The sequence below is a fragment of the Myiozetetes cayanensis genome, unplaced genomic scaffold (genome assembly GCF_022539395.1).
Source record: "Myiozetetes cayanensis isolate MyiCay16 unplaced genomic scaffold, myiCay2020 scf681, whole genome shotgun sequence".
In the NCBI taxonomy this organism is placed as follows: domain Eukaryota; kingdom Metazoa; phylum Chordata; class Aves; order Passeriformes; family Tyrannidae; genus Myiozetetes; species Myiozetetes cayanensis.
In genome coordinates this window covers 8,039-23,803 of record NW_026087944.1, presented here as the reverse complement: position 1 = coordinate 23,803, position 15,765 = coordinate 8,039, and the positions used below count along the sequence as shown (strand labels likewise).

At 54.2% G+C, this 15,765-nt stretch overlaps 3 protein-coding genes and 1 long non-coding RNA gene across 4 annotated transcripts; 2 read left to right on the top strand and 2 right to left on the bottom strand.

The window, feature by feature from the left end:
• Positions 1-289: 289 nt before the first annotated feature.
• LOC126651580 (olfactory receptor 14J1-like) lies at positions 290-1,249 on the bottom strand. The gene has a single exon (XM_050337539.1). The coding sequence runs from the start codon at positions 1,247-1,249 to the stop codon at positions 290-292; it is 960 nt and encodes a 319-aa protein (XP_050193496.1).
• Positions 1,250-6,031: 4,782 nt separating this feature from the next.
• LOC126651579 (serine/threonine-protein kinase pim-1-like) lies at positions 6,032-8,320 on the top strand. The gene is made up of 6 exons (XM_050337538.1): positions 6,032-6,047; positions 6,170-6,351; positions 6,450-6,500; positions 6,706-7,072; positions 7,714-7,890; positions 8,167-8,320. Exons 1-6 carry the CDS (start codon positions 6,032-6,034, stop codon positions 8,271-8,273), a joined length of 900 nt encoding a protein of 299 aa, XP_050193495.1. The 3' UTR covers positions 8,274-8,320.
• A 222-nt stretch (positions 8,321-8,542) lies between these two features.
• LOC126651581 (uncharacterized) lies at positions 8,543-10,067 on the top strand. The gene is made up of 2 exons (XR_007631745.1): positions 8,543-9,402; positions 9,594-10,067. It is a non-coding gene; the product is annotated as an uncharacterized LOC126651581 (long non-coding RNA).
• A 3,238-nt stretch (positions 10,068-13,305) lies between these two features.
• Positions 13,306-14,265, bottom strand: LOC126651582 (olfactory receptor 14J1-like). Its single transcript, XM_050337540.1, is given in 1 exon segment — positions 13,306-14,265. A coding segment is annotated over 1 exon segment (960 nt).
• Positions 14,266-15,765: the final 1,500 nt, after the last annotated feature.

Sequence of the window (15,765 nt, the reverse complement as noted above, 5' to 3'; positions counted from 1 at the left end):
TTGCAAATCCCCCCTGTCCTGCAGTGTGCTGTCCTTTAAGAACAGCTAAGAAGAAAGGGTCTTGGACAAAGAAGGGACTGCAGGGTCCTTTATTCTGTTGAAATACTCAGGGAGCACAATTCATTATTTTTACATCTCTGGGTCAAATTTAACGGGTGGACACTAAATTAGAAGGCAGATGCATAATAATATTTAATTGCAACAGAAAATTATTCCAAGAAGAACCTGATGACCTCCCCTGAAAACCTGAGCAAGAAGGCTTGGCCACTAAGGAGTCCCCTTCTGAATGCTACACACGAGAACACAGGCACTTTATTGCTCCTGAAAAGCATCCAGTCATCATTTTCCTTATGGCATCCCTGAGCTCCCGGTTCCTCAGGCTGTAGATAAAGGGGTTCAGGGCTGGAGGCACCACAGAGTACAGAAGTGACAGGGCCAGATCCAGGGATGGGGAGGAGATGGAGGGGGGTTTCAGGCAGGCAAATGTGCCAGTGCTGACAAAAAGGGAGACCACGGCCAAGTGAGGGAGGCACGTGGAAAAGGCTTTGTGACGTGCCTGTTCAGAGGGGATCCTCAGCACAGCCCTGAAGATCTGCACATAGGAGAAAACTATGAAAATGAAACAACCAAACAATAAACATGCACTAACCATAATAAGCCAAATTTCCCTGAGGTAGCCTGAGTGTGAGCAGGAGAGCTTGAGGATGTGAGGGATTTCACAGAAGAACTGGCCCAGGGCATTGCCCTGGCACAGGGGCAGGGAAAATGTACTGGCTGTGTGCAGCAGAGAATAGAGAAACCCAGAGGCCCAGGCAGCTGCTGCCATGTGGGCACAAACTCTGCTGCCCAGGAGGGTCCCGTAGTGCAGGGGTTTGCAGATGGCAACGTAGCGGTCGTAGCACATGATGGTGAGGAGGGAAAACTCTGCTGATAAGAAGAAGACAAAGAAAAAGGCCTGTAGAGCACATCCTGTGTAGGAGATTTCCCTCATGCTCCAGAGGGAGTTGTGCATGGCTTTGGGCACAGTGGTGCAGATGCAGCCCAGGTCTGTGAGGGAGAGGTGCAGCAGGAAGAAGTCCCTGGGGGTGTGCAGGTGCTGGTCGCAGGCTACGGTGCTGAGGATGAGGCCGTTGCCCAGGAGGGCAGCCAGGGAGATGCCCAGGAAGAGCCAGAAGTGCAGCAGCTGCAGCTCCCGCCTGTCTGCCAATGCCAGGAGCAGGAACTGGGCCATGGAGCTGCTGTTGGGCATCTGATAATTCTTAGCAAAGGGTCTGTTCAGAAAAGGAAAAGAGAGCAAACAGTTAGGACAGAGCTCTGGGAAAAAACAATTCCATTTTGAAAGGAAATCGATGTGAAAAATGTCACCAAATGCACTCCAAGGGGTCAGTTTTGCTCTGCTGCAGTGCAACATGGAACTTCTTGGTAGAGCTCTCAGAGATACAAAGAAAGGTCAGATGTAACAGACCTTGAATACAAAGTTCCATCTCTTCCCCCATGACTCAAAAGAGCTGGGAATGCAGAGCAGAAGCCTAGTCTCTCCTTAGAATAATTGTACTGGTGTTTTCTATTTTTACCATCACAGCTGGGGAAGGTTCTTTTCCAGTGCAGGAATCCTCATTTCTATGGCCCAGCACACAGTGCCCAGCACAGCTGCAGGGAAGGGCCCCCAGAGCTGCCTGAACACCCCCTCCCCCGGGCCTTGGAGGCACTTGCCCCCCACTCCCTGCCCAGGGCTCTGCTGCCTGGAGCTGTCCCTGCCAGCAGCTGCTTCCCTGGGCCCAGGCAGTGCTGCCAGAGCCCATCCCAGCCCTGGGGGCTCAGCTCTGCCCTGCAGAGCCCTCCCAGCAGCACAGGCCACTGCCCAGGGGCAGCTCTGCCTGGCCACGCTCTGACGGCAAAGTCAGAGCAGCCCTGAGGAGGATGGAAATGTGACACTGATGCTGTCTCTAAGACAGTTTTGATGTCTGATACTCTAAGGTTCAATTGCCTCTAATCTAAGAGAGTTCCAGTTTCCGTGCCTCTTCCTCTGCTCAGAGATTAATTTCTCTGTCACAGTGAGCACCCAGACAACCCAGAGTGTAACACTGAAAGAACTGGTTCATTCTCTTCAAGGTACTCCCTGTGTGTCTGTGCCTCTTGCAAACACCTTCTGGGAAATTTCCTTCTTTGGTCTGGAGCTGTGACCAGTCCTCATCCCTGCAGCACACTTTGGAGATCAGGAGGACTCTGCCCTGCTCTGCCCTACCAGTAGTTGCTCCTTGCCCACATCTCTTCTCCCCCAGCCCCGTGGCAGCTCCTTGGCCGGGCTGAGAGCTGCCCCTGGCAGGCAGCAGAGTCCCTGCCCCAGCACACACAGCCCTGGGGGACAGGACCCTGCTCTGCCCCACAGCCCTGGGCACCCCTGGCTGCACCCCCACCTTCCCACCCCACAGCCAGCCCCAGCACAGGGAACCTTCTGGCCCTGGGCCTCTGATGGGGCAGCAGCAAGTCCTGATCTGCAGCAGCTTCTCCTGCTGCCTCCCAGCAAATCCAGCAGAGCCATCCTGACAGCTCCTGCCAGGGCTGGCATTTGGCAGCTGCAAGAACCACTTGCAGCAACTCCTCTGCCCTGCTCTGCAGCCACAGCCTTCCCGTGCCAAAGGGCTGCCAAGGTTCCTCCCCTGAGCAGCTCTGCCCTGTCCTCCCTCCCAGCCCAGGATCCCTTTCACCTCCTGCTTCCTTCTCCTGGCTACCTTTGCTGCCTGCAGCTCCTGCCCTGCTCTGCCATAGGGCCACTTCCTCTGCCCTGCAGGGACTGGGAGAGGCCTTCTGAAAGATCCTACAAGCTGTGGGATGTGGCAGCTTTAGGAGATCCCTGCAGGAAGGGAAGTTTAAGTTTCCTCCAGCCAGAGAATTCTTCATTCAAATCCTGGGAAGGTTTCTCCTGCAGTGAGAGCTCAGTCCCCTCCCAGCCCAGGCTGCCTCTCACCTCTCCGTCTTCTCTCCTGTGCCCTGGGTGCTGCAGGCAGTGCCCTCAGCCCTGCTGGGCTGTGGACAGGAGCTGCTCCTAGGCAGACCTGTCTTTTTGAAAGTCTTCTTGGTTGCCCGGAGCTCCCTGTGTGCCAGGAGCCCAGCCCAGCTCAGCAGCACAGCAACAGCCCCAGGCATTTCCTCAGCCTCGTGGAGGGGATGTTGATTTTGTTTACATGAGACTCAGTCCCTGAGGGTTTTCAAGGTCAGAGATTGAAACACTAAAGTTTCTTGCAGTGCTAATGAGTCTCACTGAGGGACACAACTGAGAACGTGTCCCCAGGTTCCAGTTAGAGCAGAAAACTGCAGACAGTGATGACAAGGATGGACAAGCAAGGCAAAGGTGGCTCTGAAGCTGAATAGGCATTGACTTGTTTCCTCAACGCAAAGGACCAAGGCCTGATCCCCAGCCCCTGGGAAGGCAGATCCTGTCCCTGCCTCATTGCTCAGGGCTCTTCCTGGGGCACTGGGATGTGGGATGTGCAGTGCCAAGGGCAGGACGATGGGGTGGCACCTGCCAGGCTGCTGAGCAGGGACAAGGAGGCCAGGAGGCCCCAGGGCTGCAAGGGCCACTTGTCTCCTCCTGGCATCAGGGGCACAGCCAGCAGCCATGGCCAAAGGCCTGCAGAAGGTGGCTGTGTCAGGGCCTTTCAGCTTCTGCACAGGCCTCTCTCTGTGCAGCCCAGGCTGTCCTAGGGTGTCCATGCCCTGCCCCTTTCCCTGCAGGCTGTCATCATCCCCCCGGCTGCCCCACCTGGCTGGCCCCTTCCTGCACTGACATCTCTGCGTCCTCCCTGGCTCTTCCTGCACACACCAAGCCTTGGGCTCATCCAGACTCCTCCTGGCTGATGTGTTGCACCACAGCACTGCCCTCAGGGTGAAACTCCTTTCTCTTTTTTCCAGTCTGGACCTCTCCAGCTGAACTTGGCATCATTTCTTTATTTCTCCTGCTGTTTCCTTCTATGAGAAAAGGATCCTTCATCTCTGAAACCACCCTTCAAGCCCTCTCTGGCTACTCCTGTACCGTCCTCAGTCTCCACACCAAGGAGCCCAGAGCTCCTTAGTCCCTACACAGAGTTCATGTGCTTGAGGCCTCCAAATCTTTTCTTGGAGATCCCTGGGTACTCTCCAGGGTGTTTTCAGATGAACACATGGTGCTCATAAGTCTAAGGAAATCCCAGGGATACTTTTTCCCAAGGGCTGTAGTGGCACAACATGGGGCAATGGTTCTAAACTGAAAGACTGGTTCTTTATTGATAATAGGGAGAAATATTTAACAATGAGTGTGGCAAGAACTGAAACAGGTGCCCAGAGAATTGGATGTGTCCAAGGTCAGGGACTGTGAGTATTTTGAATTAGTGATGATGTCACTGTCCATATCGAGGGACTTGGAAAAGATGAACTTTTATCTCCTTTCCAAGACAAACCATTCTGTGATTCTTTGAGTCCCAAACTCCTGCTCCAAAGAATTTCCATTTTTGAGGACATGAATTGCCATGTTTTTTGAGAAACCCTTCTAAGCCCAAAAGCTAAAAAAATAACTCAAAGAAAGTTTCCAAAATATCTGTGTGAAGGCTTCACCAAGTGGGTCAATGGCAGAGCCTCCCAGAATGACCTCACAAATGGGAGTGGGGTTTTCATGCTCGGGACCTGAAACTTAAAATAGGCAATAAAAAAGCAAATTTGGGAGCTGAGGAAGACCTGTCATGGGATCTCTAGGGAAGAACAAAGGAAAGGAAAGTGTGGGATCACAGTGGTTTGTAGAGGAAAAAGTATGAGAAAAGAGAGAGGAAAAGGGGATGAAAAAGCTGGTCATGATAAACAGGAGGATGCTCAAGACACTTCCCAGACCATGCCCTGACACTGATCCCCACAGCCTGTCCTGTTTTCTGGATAACTCCATTGCCAAGAAGTTTCTGTGGGGAGGGACCTCTCTGCTCCTGGCACAGATTGTGGCACAAGTTGCAACCCCTGCAGTGGGAACTACAAAGAGTCAGGTCTTGTGTTCTTCAGGGGGACAGACTCTGCCAGACTGGAGGGGGTGTGGGTTGGAAGGAAATGCAAAGCTCAACCTGCCATGGGGCCCATGGGGATCAGAACAGACACAGCAATCAGATGACAGTCCTGGGCTGGGTTGCCACAGCGTCAGGGAGGAACGACAAGCGGGGTGGAAGCTGCATGGTCTTGTTCTTCTCTTTGATACCCAGAGATGTTTGGTACAAACCAAGTGCACCTCCTACCAAGAAATACTCTGTACAATGTCCCCACAAAATAAATGGAAGGTTGGACCACAGTCTCACCCACAGCACTTTGCACAGTCTTGGTTAAATGAGGTATAAAATGTACCCTGACTTTGTCCCTAAGTGAGGGATGAGAATTGGACACCAAATCTAAACACACAGATGGAGGGGTTTGTCCCCCTGGCCCTCCCCAGAAGGGACACCTTTCAGGAAGTGTTGTGGCCTTGGCTGTGCTGAGGGTTGAGCTGGGCAATGCAGCTTGTGATTGCAGTGGCACTGTCAGAGCTCTGCAGAGCTCCTGAGTTCCTGCCTTTGTCTCCAGCAATGCCAGAGAACTGCAGCTGCTGCATTCAAGATATTTCAGTTAATTCTTTAGGCCTTGCTCTCATTTCCCCAGGCCAGGCACACGGGGCCACATTCCCGTAGTTGCTCCAGCAGTTCATGTTCCCCTGATCCTGTGTGTTCTCCAGTAACTCCCGTTGGCTTTTCCAGTGCCTGGCCTGGGTCTCCCTACACGGGGTGTCCCCCAGCAGGTGCCCAAATCTCTGGTGAAGTGCCTGAGCTGCTCCCAGGTTTAGATGTACCTGTGCAGGAAGCTCTCCCGGCTGGGGCCGTTCACTTGGCTTTTTCCAGGAACTGCAACAGCCCTGCGTGTGCAGGGACACAGGTCAGGGGGTGCCCCCCAGCAGCCCTCAGCCCCCACAGCAGGTTGGGAGCTCAGGGGGCCACCCTGGACCCCTGCGACAGCAGTGCGGGCCGAGTGGGTGGGATGGGGTCCGGGGATGCCGAGCAGCGGTGGCAAGTTGCAAGATTGCCACCAAAGAAGTGAAAATAAAGTGAAGCAGCTAAAAAAGCCGTGGTCTTGGCGTGGGTGCGGGAGGAAGGGGAGCTCCGTGACTCTGCCCGGGGCTGATTCCGAGCGGAGCGGCCGGGGCTGCCCCCGGGGCGCGCGGGGGCCAACGGGGGACGGACAAACGGCCACGTCTCGCCCGCACGGAAGGCGAAGGAGCCCCTGCAGAAGCGGTACCGGGTGGGTTCGCTGCTGGGCAGCGGCGGCTTCGGCCGCGTCTACGCGGGGACCCGCCTGGCGGACGGAGCCCCGGTGAGTGGGGAGGAGGAGACGGAGGAGGAGGAGGAGGAGACGGAGGAGGAGAGTGGGACGGGCGGCGAGCTCAACCCGCCGTTGCCCTTGCCTTGCAGGTGGCCATCAAATGCGTGTCCCGGGATGGCATCCAGCAGTGGGGCGAGCTGGTGAGTGAGCGGGGCCGGCGGGAGAAAGCGGGGCGTGACGGGCGGGGACGAGCCGAGGCCCGGGAGGGTGGAAGCCGCCGGGACACCCGGAGGGACAGTGGGCATGGGGTCAGCGGGGGGCGGGGAGCATGCAGGGCTGGCGGAGGGGCAGCAGGCAGACAGGCACGGCATCGGCCCCACTGACGACATCGTGCTCCTCCCGCAGCCTGACGGCACCCGGGCACCCCTGGAGATCGTGCTGCTGGACAAGGTGTCCAATGGGTTTCGCGGGGTCATCCAGCTCCTGGAGTGGTTCGAGCTCCCCAACAGTTTCTTGTTGGTGATGGAACGTCCGGAGTGCTCTCAGGACCTCTCTGGCTTAATCACGGCATGGAGGTTCCTGCCGGAGGAGATGGCGTGGGGGCTGTTCCGCCAGGTGCTGAAGGCCGTGCGGCACTGCAGCAGCTGCGGCGTCCTGCACTGGGACATCAAGCCCCAGAACATCGTCCTCGACCTGGCCACCGGCGAGGCCAAGCTCATTGACTTTGGATGTGGCATGTTCCTTCAGGACACGGCCTACACCCAGTTTGCAGGTGAGCCCACAGCTGGGGGATGCTCCTGGTCCCAGGCATCGTGTGGCCGTGGCTGGGTGTGGCACCGCAGATTGTCCCTTTTGCTGAGGGGAAACAAGGATTAGTTCTTCAGCCAAATTGCTTTTGGATGGGGCTGGGGGGTTATTGTGAGACAGGCCCCGGCCTTGCCGGACAGCCTGTGCCACCTGCCCTGTCCCAGGCTGGGTCTGGGGCAGGGGGGAGCCGGCCTGACAAAAACACCCCTGAGGGCAGCAGAGAAGGGGGTCAGAACCTGTGAACAAGCTGGCTTGGGGTGCAGGTGAGGAAGGGCTTGGGCTGCTCCTCTCGCCTTGTTTGCCTTGCCTTATGATTACTTGTTGGAGGCAGTGCAGTGGGGCAGGGAGAAGGCATGGCTTTTCCCCACCACTGGGTGGGTTTTTCCCTTGCATGGAATGGTTGGGCCTTCCCAGGGCTTCCGCTGCCCTCTTGGACACCAGCGGCTCCTTCTACAAGCCAGAGTTTGGAAACGAGTCAGGTGCCGGCGAGAAGGCAGTGGGTCACACCGTGTGCCTCTGGGGCAGGCCCCACATTCCCAGGGACACTGGGGCGAGGCTCTGGTAACAGGCAGCACCCACCTGCTGAACTCCGTCTGTATTCCGTAGGAACACCGTCGTACAGCCCGCCAGAGTGGATCTGGCTCAAAAGCTACCACGGCGAGGCGGCAACAATCTGGTCCCTGGGCATCCTGCTCTACCAGATGGTCTGCGGGGAGCACCCTTTCTGGAAAGGCAGGAGCACCATCTGGGACCAGCTCCCGTTCCCACGATGGGTCTCTCAAGGTGGATACCAATCTTTGTGGCCGGGGGGCAATACCGGTGTTGGGAGAGGGCAGGGGGCTCACGAGGATCCCGCTCTTGAAGCTGTTTCTGTCCCAGGGTTGGCTGGAGGAGGTGGCTTGTGTCCTGCCATCCTGCTCTCCTCCAAAATGGAGCATGGATCGGGAAGTGTGGGCACAGCTCTGAGCACAGCCAGCACAGCCTGGGCACGTGGACAGCGGGACAAAGGGGACAGGATCCTTCTCCAACTGACCGGCCATTTCTGGTTTCTCCCCCCAGGGTGCCAGCACCTTATCAGGTGGTGTTTGTCCATCCGCCCCTCGGACAGGCCATCGTTGGAAGACCTATTCTGCCATCCTTGGGTGCAGGGCGTTCAGCTGCCCTAGGAGACGGGAGAGATCCACGTGCTCAGTTTGATCCAGGGGCCTGGCAAGTAACACCTCCACACATCTCTTGGCAACAAGAAGCAAAGAAAACCAAACTTTTTTGTCCTGCACATAGCACTGGGGGGAATCATCCCCTGGGAACACGCCCCTCTTTGTGCTGGAGCTGGGCTGCAGAGCCTGGCTGGTCTCCCAGGCGCTGGTGGCCACCATCTTACCTGGCTTTGCTCGTCCCACCTCACAGACAGCTGGGGCCCTCAGCAGAACGCTGACAGCCTGGTCTCGCCCACAGGGAAGGAGAAGGGGCCTCTGGAGAAGCTGTGCCAGGTGGGCCTGCTGCTGGAGACATGAAGGACGGCACCAAGGATGACAAGCTCTTGGTTGACCTGGACGCCGGCGAGCTGAAGATGATGGCCTTTGATTGTGGCCCATTCCTCCAAGCCGTGCTCCACAGCCCCTTTGCAGATAAGTCCACACCCAGGGGTGCTCCCAGGCGTGGGCATTGCACAGCCTGGCTGGGCACCGAGGATTCCCCCCTTTGCTGGCCTCTGGGGAACGTGCTTTGTTCTTCAGCTGCTGCCAAGCTGCTTCCTGGCAGGGGGTGGACGGGTGCTCTGGGGTGGCTGTGAAAGGGGAGCCTGGCTCTGCCACTCGCCCTGCCCTGGGCGGGGGCTGGACTGGGGGCACCAGCCTGACAGAAACAAACCCCCGTGGGGGGAGCAAAGGTGGGGCTGCAGAACCTGGGCACCAGCTGCTTTGGGCTGCAGGCGAGGAGAGGCTTGGGCTGCCTTGGCTTGGGACCCTTTCTTTGGGGCAGTGCAGCAGGGCAGGGAGAAGGCATGGGTTTGCCTTAGCTGGAGGAGCAGGGGGTTTTCTTTTGCATGGAGGGGTTGGGCCTTCCTCAGAACCCTGACAGAATGTTAACATTTGACCTTTCTTTCTCGTTTCCACTTTTTGTTTGTCATCTCTTTTCGTGAATTTGTTGTTTGTTTCCAAAGGAAGAGTTGGAGCTGGTGCCGGGTCCGGCTTGGGAAGGGCTGGGACCGGCCCTGGAGTGGATCTGACGTCCCCTCTGAGAAGGCTGAGGACATCACTTGGGACACACTCTTCTTGCAGCAGCAGATGCTGTGAGGTAGATACTCATCTTCCCCATCTTCTCGGCAGGAGTGGGATAATGGCTTTTGGGAGATGGCAGCGGGTACATGAACACCCCGCCCTTGCAGCTGCTGAGGAGGTTGATCTCCTGGGGTTGGCTGGAGGAGGTGGAACATGTGTTGAATAATTTCTGAAATCAAATAGATCTGGGATAACCCCAAATGACAGTTTAGTTTCCAGCTTGCTCTATGTGGGAGATGGACATGAAGAGGAAGAGGAAGAACATTACAGAAGATTTGTGGAGACCTTGAAGGAGTCAACTGAGAATGAAGATGTTGTTCAGATCTACTAAGGACATTCAAAAACTAAAGACCTTGTTAATTCAATTCTAGTATTGTTAATGTAAAGTTCTTATACTGTACTAATCCTTATAGGAATCCCTAAGTAAGTTGTTAGTCTCTTTCTCCCTGTTCACCCATTGGCTAAAAAATGCTGTAATGTAATTGTCCCTTTTATGGTTCAAGACCCTTCCCTCTTTGCCCATATGTGATTGTAACCCCTCCCCTGGTTGCCTGGTTTGGGCAAGCCCCTCCTTCCCTTTCCATATTTGTTATACCCACACCCATCCTTCTGGAAGATTCCCTGCTGCCCCTGCATGAGGGGGAAGCCGTTTCAATAAAGTGTTCATTCTGGTTCAACCCACGGTCCTGTCTCGAACCTCCCTGAGTGAACGTCCCCGTCTCCCCAAACGAGCTGTAATAGGCTTAGACAAAGTTTCTTGGAGAAGCCTCTCATTGAGCTACGAGGAGCAGAAAGGACTTCCTTGCTTTCTAAATTCCTTCTCAGAGAGGAGCCTGGCTGTGGCTGGATCCAACCTCAGGCTCAGATTGTGGTTTAAATTGAAGGAATTATAGAGGTGTTAATAAAACCCCCTTTCCTGAAGGTTTTAGTGATGGCAAATCAGAACTATTTCTATAAAATGTACAATTTATTATTAGAAATGAACAGAGAATTGATCAGACAAGTGAACAGATGAAAGACCTTAAAGAGAATTCTTTACAGTATAAAAGCCAAAAGCTCCTAGCAATATAGTGTAAGATTGGACAGTGCAGTCTATTGGTCATTCTATTAAAGCAATTGGATCAAGGGCAGCAACAATAAACAATCCTGAAGTAGAGACTGAGGTAATTCACCCCACAATGACAGAGGGTAGTTCCCTCTCTTTCACTTAACCCCTGGGCAGTGACCATGAAGAGCTGTCCCTGCTTCATGGGAGAAGCTCCACACACTTCAAGGAAGTCTGGGGAAGAATCTGCCACATGAAAGTTGGACGGGGCTTTTATAGTTAGAAAGGGTTTGGCTGCCAGACATATTTCCAGGCCAGGGAGCAGCTTATCTGTCCAATCCTGCTTCAAAAAGCAGGCGATGTTTTGGAAGGTTCATGAAGCATTTTGGGTTTAGCAGAATTCAGCATTAAAAAGAGCACCTTGACACCAGCAGTAACTCACCAGAGAGAGCTTGCATTGTTTGTATTCTCTGACCATTTTTTAGGTATTATGAGAGCAGGGCAGAAACAGGCCTCGGGCCTGCGCTGCCACCTCAGCAGCCAGAGGGGACAGAAGCATTGGAGGGATGTTTTCTCTGTAACTGCAGGATCCTTGCTTTATTCTTGATGGTTCTTTGTTTTAGTAAAGTTGTTGTTCATTTCTATTGCATTGGAGGTGCCGACCCTTGGGACACATTGGCAATAAACCATCCAGCTGACTTAGGCTGGTGTAAGAGCTGGGGAACACAGGATAATGAGTCACTCCATGAAAGCCTTGAAACATTCTCTACCTGAAACATAACCCAAATGGAACAGTTTGGATACAATTCCCAAATATTTTGGAAACTCCAGTCGTTACTGAGAATGCAAATTCAGCAGATAACTAAAGCCGGTGCCCTTGTGAGCCCACAGCCAGCGGTGCTGAGGGGGGCCCTGGGAGCTCCCCAGCACCTCCCTCTCAGTGGGACACCTCTCGCAGCCTCTCGGAGCTCGGGAACCCTCCAGTTTGCAACACTGCAAAGAGCGTCGCTGATGCCCAGGACAATTCTGATCCCCCTCAACAAACACTCCTCCAGCTGTGACCCTTGTCTGGTGGGAAACACAAAGGGATGTGTGAGAGAGTTTCACTGACAACAGGAAGAATTTTGGAGAGGGACCTTTTCACCCAGATCTTGATGTGTCCACACATCTCTGCCTGGGTGTGGGTGTGAATTGACTGTGGTGTGAATGTTGTTATTGGGAATCTATAATTCAGTCACTGTTCAATTGTAACAAATTATATTGAATCGCTTGATAACAATTAGTTGCTCAATAATTATATGCTATTAAACACTTTTGCCCCCTTGTCTTTGTGACCAAATCCTTTGCACCCTGACCCTCTTGCAACCTAAAGGTTCTGTGTAAATCATTGCCTTTCATAGAAAATTATATTTTTGTGACTTCCACTTAAAAATCTTCCTCCTCAGCTAAACTACAAAACAACTCCAATTAGCTGTAGAAGAACTGAAATCATAAAGACAACAAATGGAAGGAAAATAATTTGTTTTTCTTTATTTTAATGAGCCCCACAGTGTGTTTAGAGAAAAGTCCATCATCCTCAAATATAGAGAGAAGATTGAAGAAGTTGCTCAGGAAGTCAGAAGCCAAACTCCCAGTCCCTTGAAGCATTGCAGGGCCCCACTGAGAGCAGGAACTGACAAAGCCTCCCCAGGGACTCCTTCGAGCAGATCCTTGCAGGCCAGGAGTGCAGGCAGACAAAGGCTCTGGGCAGGCCCCTGCAATGCTGAGCAAAGCCTGCCTTGGTTTTGGGGAGCACAAAGGCCAAGGCTGAGCCCCAGGCCCTGGCCCAGCAGATCCTGTCCCTGCCGGGGGGCTCAGGGCTGTTTGGGGGGCAGTGGGATGGGAGGGGGAGCAACAACAAAGGCCCAAAACTGTGCAAGCCCTGCCAGGCTGCTCAGGGAGGGGCGAGGCAGAACCCAAGGGCAGAAGCCGCCAGTGAAAGTTGCTTGTGGTGGCCTGAGGGGCAGAGGCAGCTGCCAGAGCCAAGGGCACAAAGGCCTGGGTGCCTTTGGGCCTTGCAGCCCTGCCAGAGCCCTTGGCCATCTCTCTGCTGCAGGCTGTGCTCCCCTGGCCACCCTGCTGCTCCATCTTGCAGGCCGGAGAGACCTTGTGCCTGCCCACGCTGGGCAGGAGCTGCCCCAGGATGGCAGCTCTGAAGCACTCCCAGCATGTCCCTGGGAACAGCAGGGGAAGACTGGATTTCCAAATCAGGCTGGGAATGCAAAGAGCAGGAGTGTCCTGGTGTCACTGCAGGAGAGTTCCAGAAGGGCACAGAAGAAGTGACCCACTCCATGTAGTCCATGAAGATCCCACAGCATCCTGTAGATGCTGTCAGGGAGACCAGCTCTGCTTCACAAGTTCCCAGTGCCTGTCCCTGCCTGTGCTCAAAGGGCTCCCACCCCCAGGACTGTGCTCAGAGAGCACTCAGGCCTTCCAGCCAGAAAGGGGCTCACAAGGACAGTGTGGAAGTGGAAGGAGCAGCTCTGCAAAGCCCAAGCTCTGCTGCTCCCTGGCAGTGCTGCTGTGCTGGGATTCTTGTCCCCTTGCCCTTTGCAAATCCCCCCTGTCCTGCAGTGTGCTGTGCTTTAGGAACAGCTAAGAAGAAGGGTCTTGGAGAAAGAAGGCACTGGGGGGCCTTTATTTTCTTCAAATACTCAGTGAGCACAATTCATCATTTATACATCTCTGGGTCAAATTCAATTGGTAGACACAAAATTAGAAGGCAGATGCATAATATTATTTAATGGCACAGAAAATTTTTGCAAGAAGAACTTGAAGACCTCTGTGGAACACCTGAGCAGGAAGGCTGGGCCACTAGGATTCCCCTTCTGAATGCTACACACCAGAACAAAGGCACTTTATGGTTCCTGAAAAGCATCCAGTCATCATTTTCCTTATGGCATCCTTGAGCTTCCGGTTCCTCAGGCTGTAGATGAGGGGGTTCAGGGCTGGAGGCACCACTGAGTACAGAACTGAAAGGGCCGGATCCAGGGTTTGGGAGGAAATGGAGGGGGGATTGAGGTTGGAAAATATGCCATTCCTGGGAAATAGGGAGACCACTGCCAGGTGAGGGAGGCACGTGGAAAAGGCTTTGTGCCATCCCTGATCAGAGGGGATCCTCAGCACAGCCCTGAAGATCTGCACATAGGAGAAAACAATGAAAATGAAACAACCAAGCACTAAAGAGGCAGTAACCACAATGAGCCCAAGTTCCCTGAATTAGCCTGAGTGTGAGCAGGAGAGCTTGAGGATGTGTGGGATTTCACAGAAGAACTGGCCCAGGGCATTGCCCTGGCACAGGGGCAGGGAAAATGTATTGGCTGTGTGCAGCAGAGCATTGAGAAACCCAGAGGCCCAGGCAGCTGCTGCCATGTGGGCACAAGCTCTGCTGCCCAGGAGGGTCCCGTAGTGCAGGGGTTTGCAGATGGCAACGTAGCGGTCGTAGCACATGATGGTGAGAATGGAAAACTCTGCTACAATGAAGAAGAGAAAGAAAAAAGCCTGTGCAGCACATCCTGTGTAGGAGATGGTTGTGGTGTCCCAGAGGGAGTTGTGCATGGCTTTGGGCACAGTGGTGCAGATGCAGCCCAGGTCTGTGAGGGAGAGGTGCAGCAGGAAGTCATCCCTGGGGGTGTGCAGGTGCTGGTCGCAGGCTACGGCGCTGAGGATGAGGCCGTTGCCCAGGAGGGCAGCCAGGGAGATGCCCAGGAAGAGCCAGAAGTGCAGCAGCTGCAGCTCCCGCCTGTCTTTAATGGCCAGCAGGAGGAACTGGGCCATGGAGCTGCTGTTGGGCATTGGTTCTTCCTTAGCACAGTGTCTGTTCAGAAAAAGTTGGGGAACAATTAAGACAGACCCCTCTCAGCAGAGATATTCCATCTTTCATAGTAATCCCCCCAAATCAATTGTATTTCTCTAATTCTGGCTCAGAGTGTTATGAGCAGCAGGAGCTCTGCCCATGTGCTGCCAAGGGCTCAGCTTTGCTCTGCTGCAGTGGGGACATGGAGCTGGTTTGTGACAGCTCTCATGATCACACGAGTGTCAGATGTAACTCACCTTTAATGGAAAACTCCATCTCTGACCTCCCTGCTTACAAGAGCGTGTGGAATGCAGAATAGAGGTTTCTAATATCCTTAGAATAATTTTTCTCTGTTACATATATTCCACCATGGAATTTGCAGAATGTTCTTTTTAGGATCTGCAGAATGTTCTTTTTAGGAGTAAAAATTCCCATTTTTATGGCTGAAAATGTGAAGAGCCTTGAGAAAAGACAAGACACAAAAGGGCTCAACTCTCTGTAATTGAAAGAAGAGCCAGGAGTGATACAGAGTCCTTCAGCCTGTTTCCCATCTGCCCTCCTCTTTCATTTGTGCTGCATTCATTTTGATTTCACACAAATAAATATTGAAAAATACACCAGAAATACCTGTGCAGTGCTCAGAACAAGACAATGTTCCTTCCAAGGGCAGCTCTGTGCAGTGTCCCCTGTGCCAGCCCAGATGTGCAGCTGTGCTGGACACAGCAGGACGAGCCCTCCCGCAGGGAAGCCAAGGGCTGGCCCAGGACAGTGCCCACCCCCAGGGGAAGGCTCAGCACTGCCCAGGATCCTGGGCTCATTTCTGACACTGCCTGAAATATTCACCTCGCAGAGTAAAAGGGTTGGAATTTCAGTGCAGCCTCCTGAGCTGAGAGAACAATGTCTGTGCTCCAGTGCCTAAGCAGCAAACACACAGCAGGACTAATTCCTTTCCTGGAGCCCCTGTCTTTTCTGAGCTGTGCCAAAAATTCTCCATGAAATATCCTGTAGTGGTGTGGAGCTGTGAGCAGGTCTGAGCCTGCAACAGTGAGACATGGAAAAGATCCTCCCTGCCCTGCCAGGTTTGCTCCTTGGCCAGAGCCCTCCTGCCCCAGCCCTGGGAGCAGCTCCCCGGGCTGGCTGAGCTGCCCCTGGCAGGCAGCAGAGTCCCTGCCCAGCACAGCGCCCTGGGCTGTAGGACTCTGCTCTGCCCCACAGCCCTGGGCACCCCTGGCTGCACCCCCGGCTTCACAGCTCTTCCCAACTGCCCTAAAACAGCCCCTCCTCACCCATCCCATCAGCTGGGGCTGGGCCAGCTTGAGCAGATGCCTCCAGGAGCTGCCCCTGCACTGCCCTGCAGCCACAGACTCACCGTGTGCAGCCCTGCCAAGATTCCTCCTGCAGGGAGCTCTCAGACCTCCTGCCAGTGCTGAGCCCCTTTCAGCTCTGCCTGTGCCCTGCTGGTGTCCCTGAGCTGCCCTGGCAGTGCCCTCAGCCCTGCT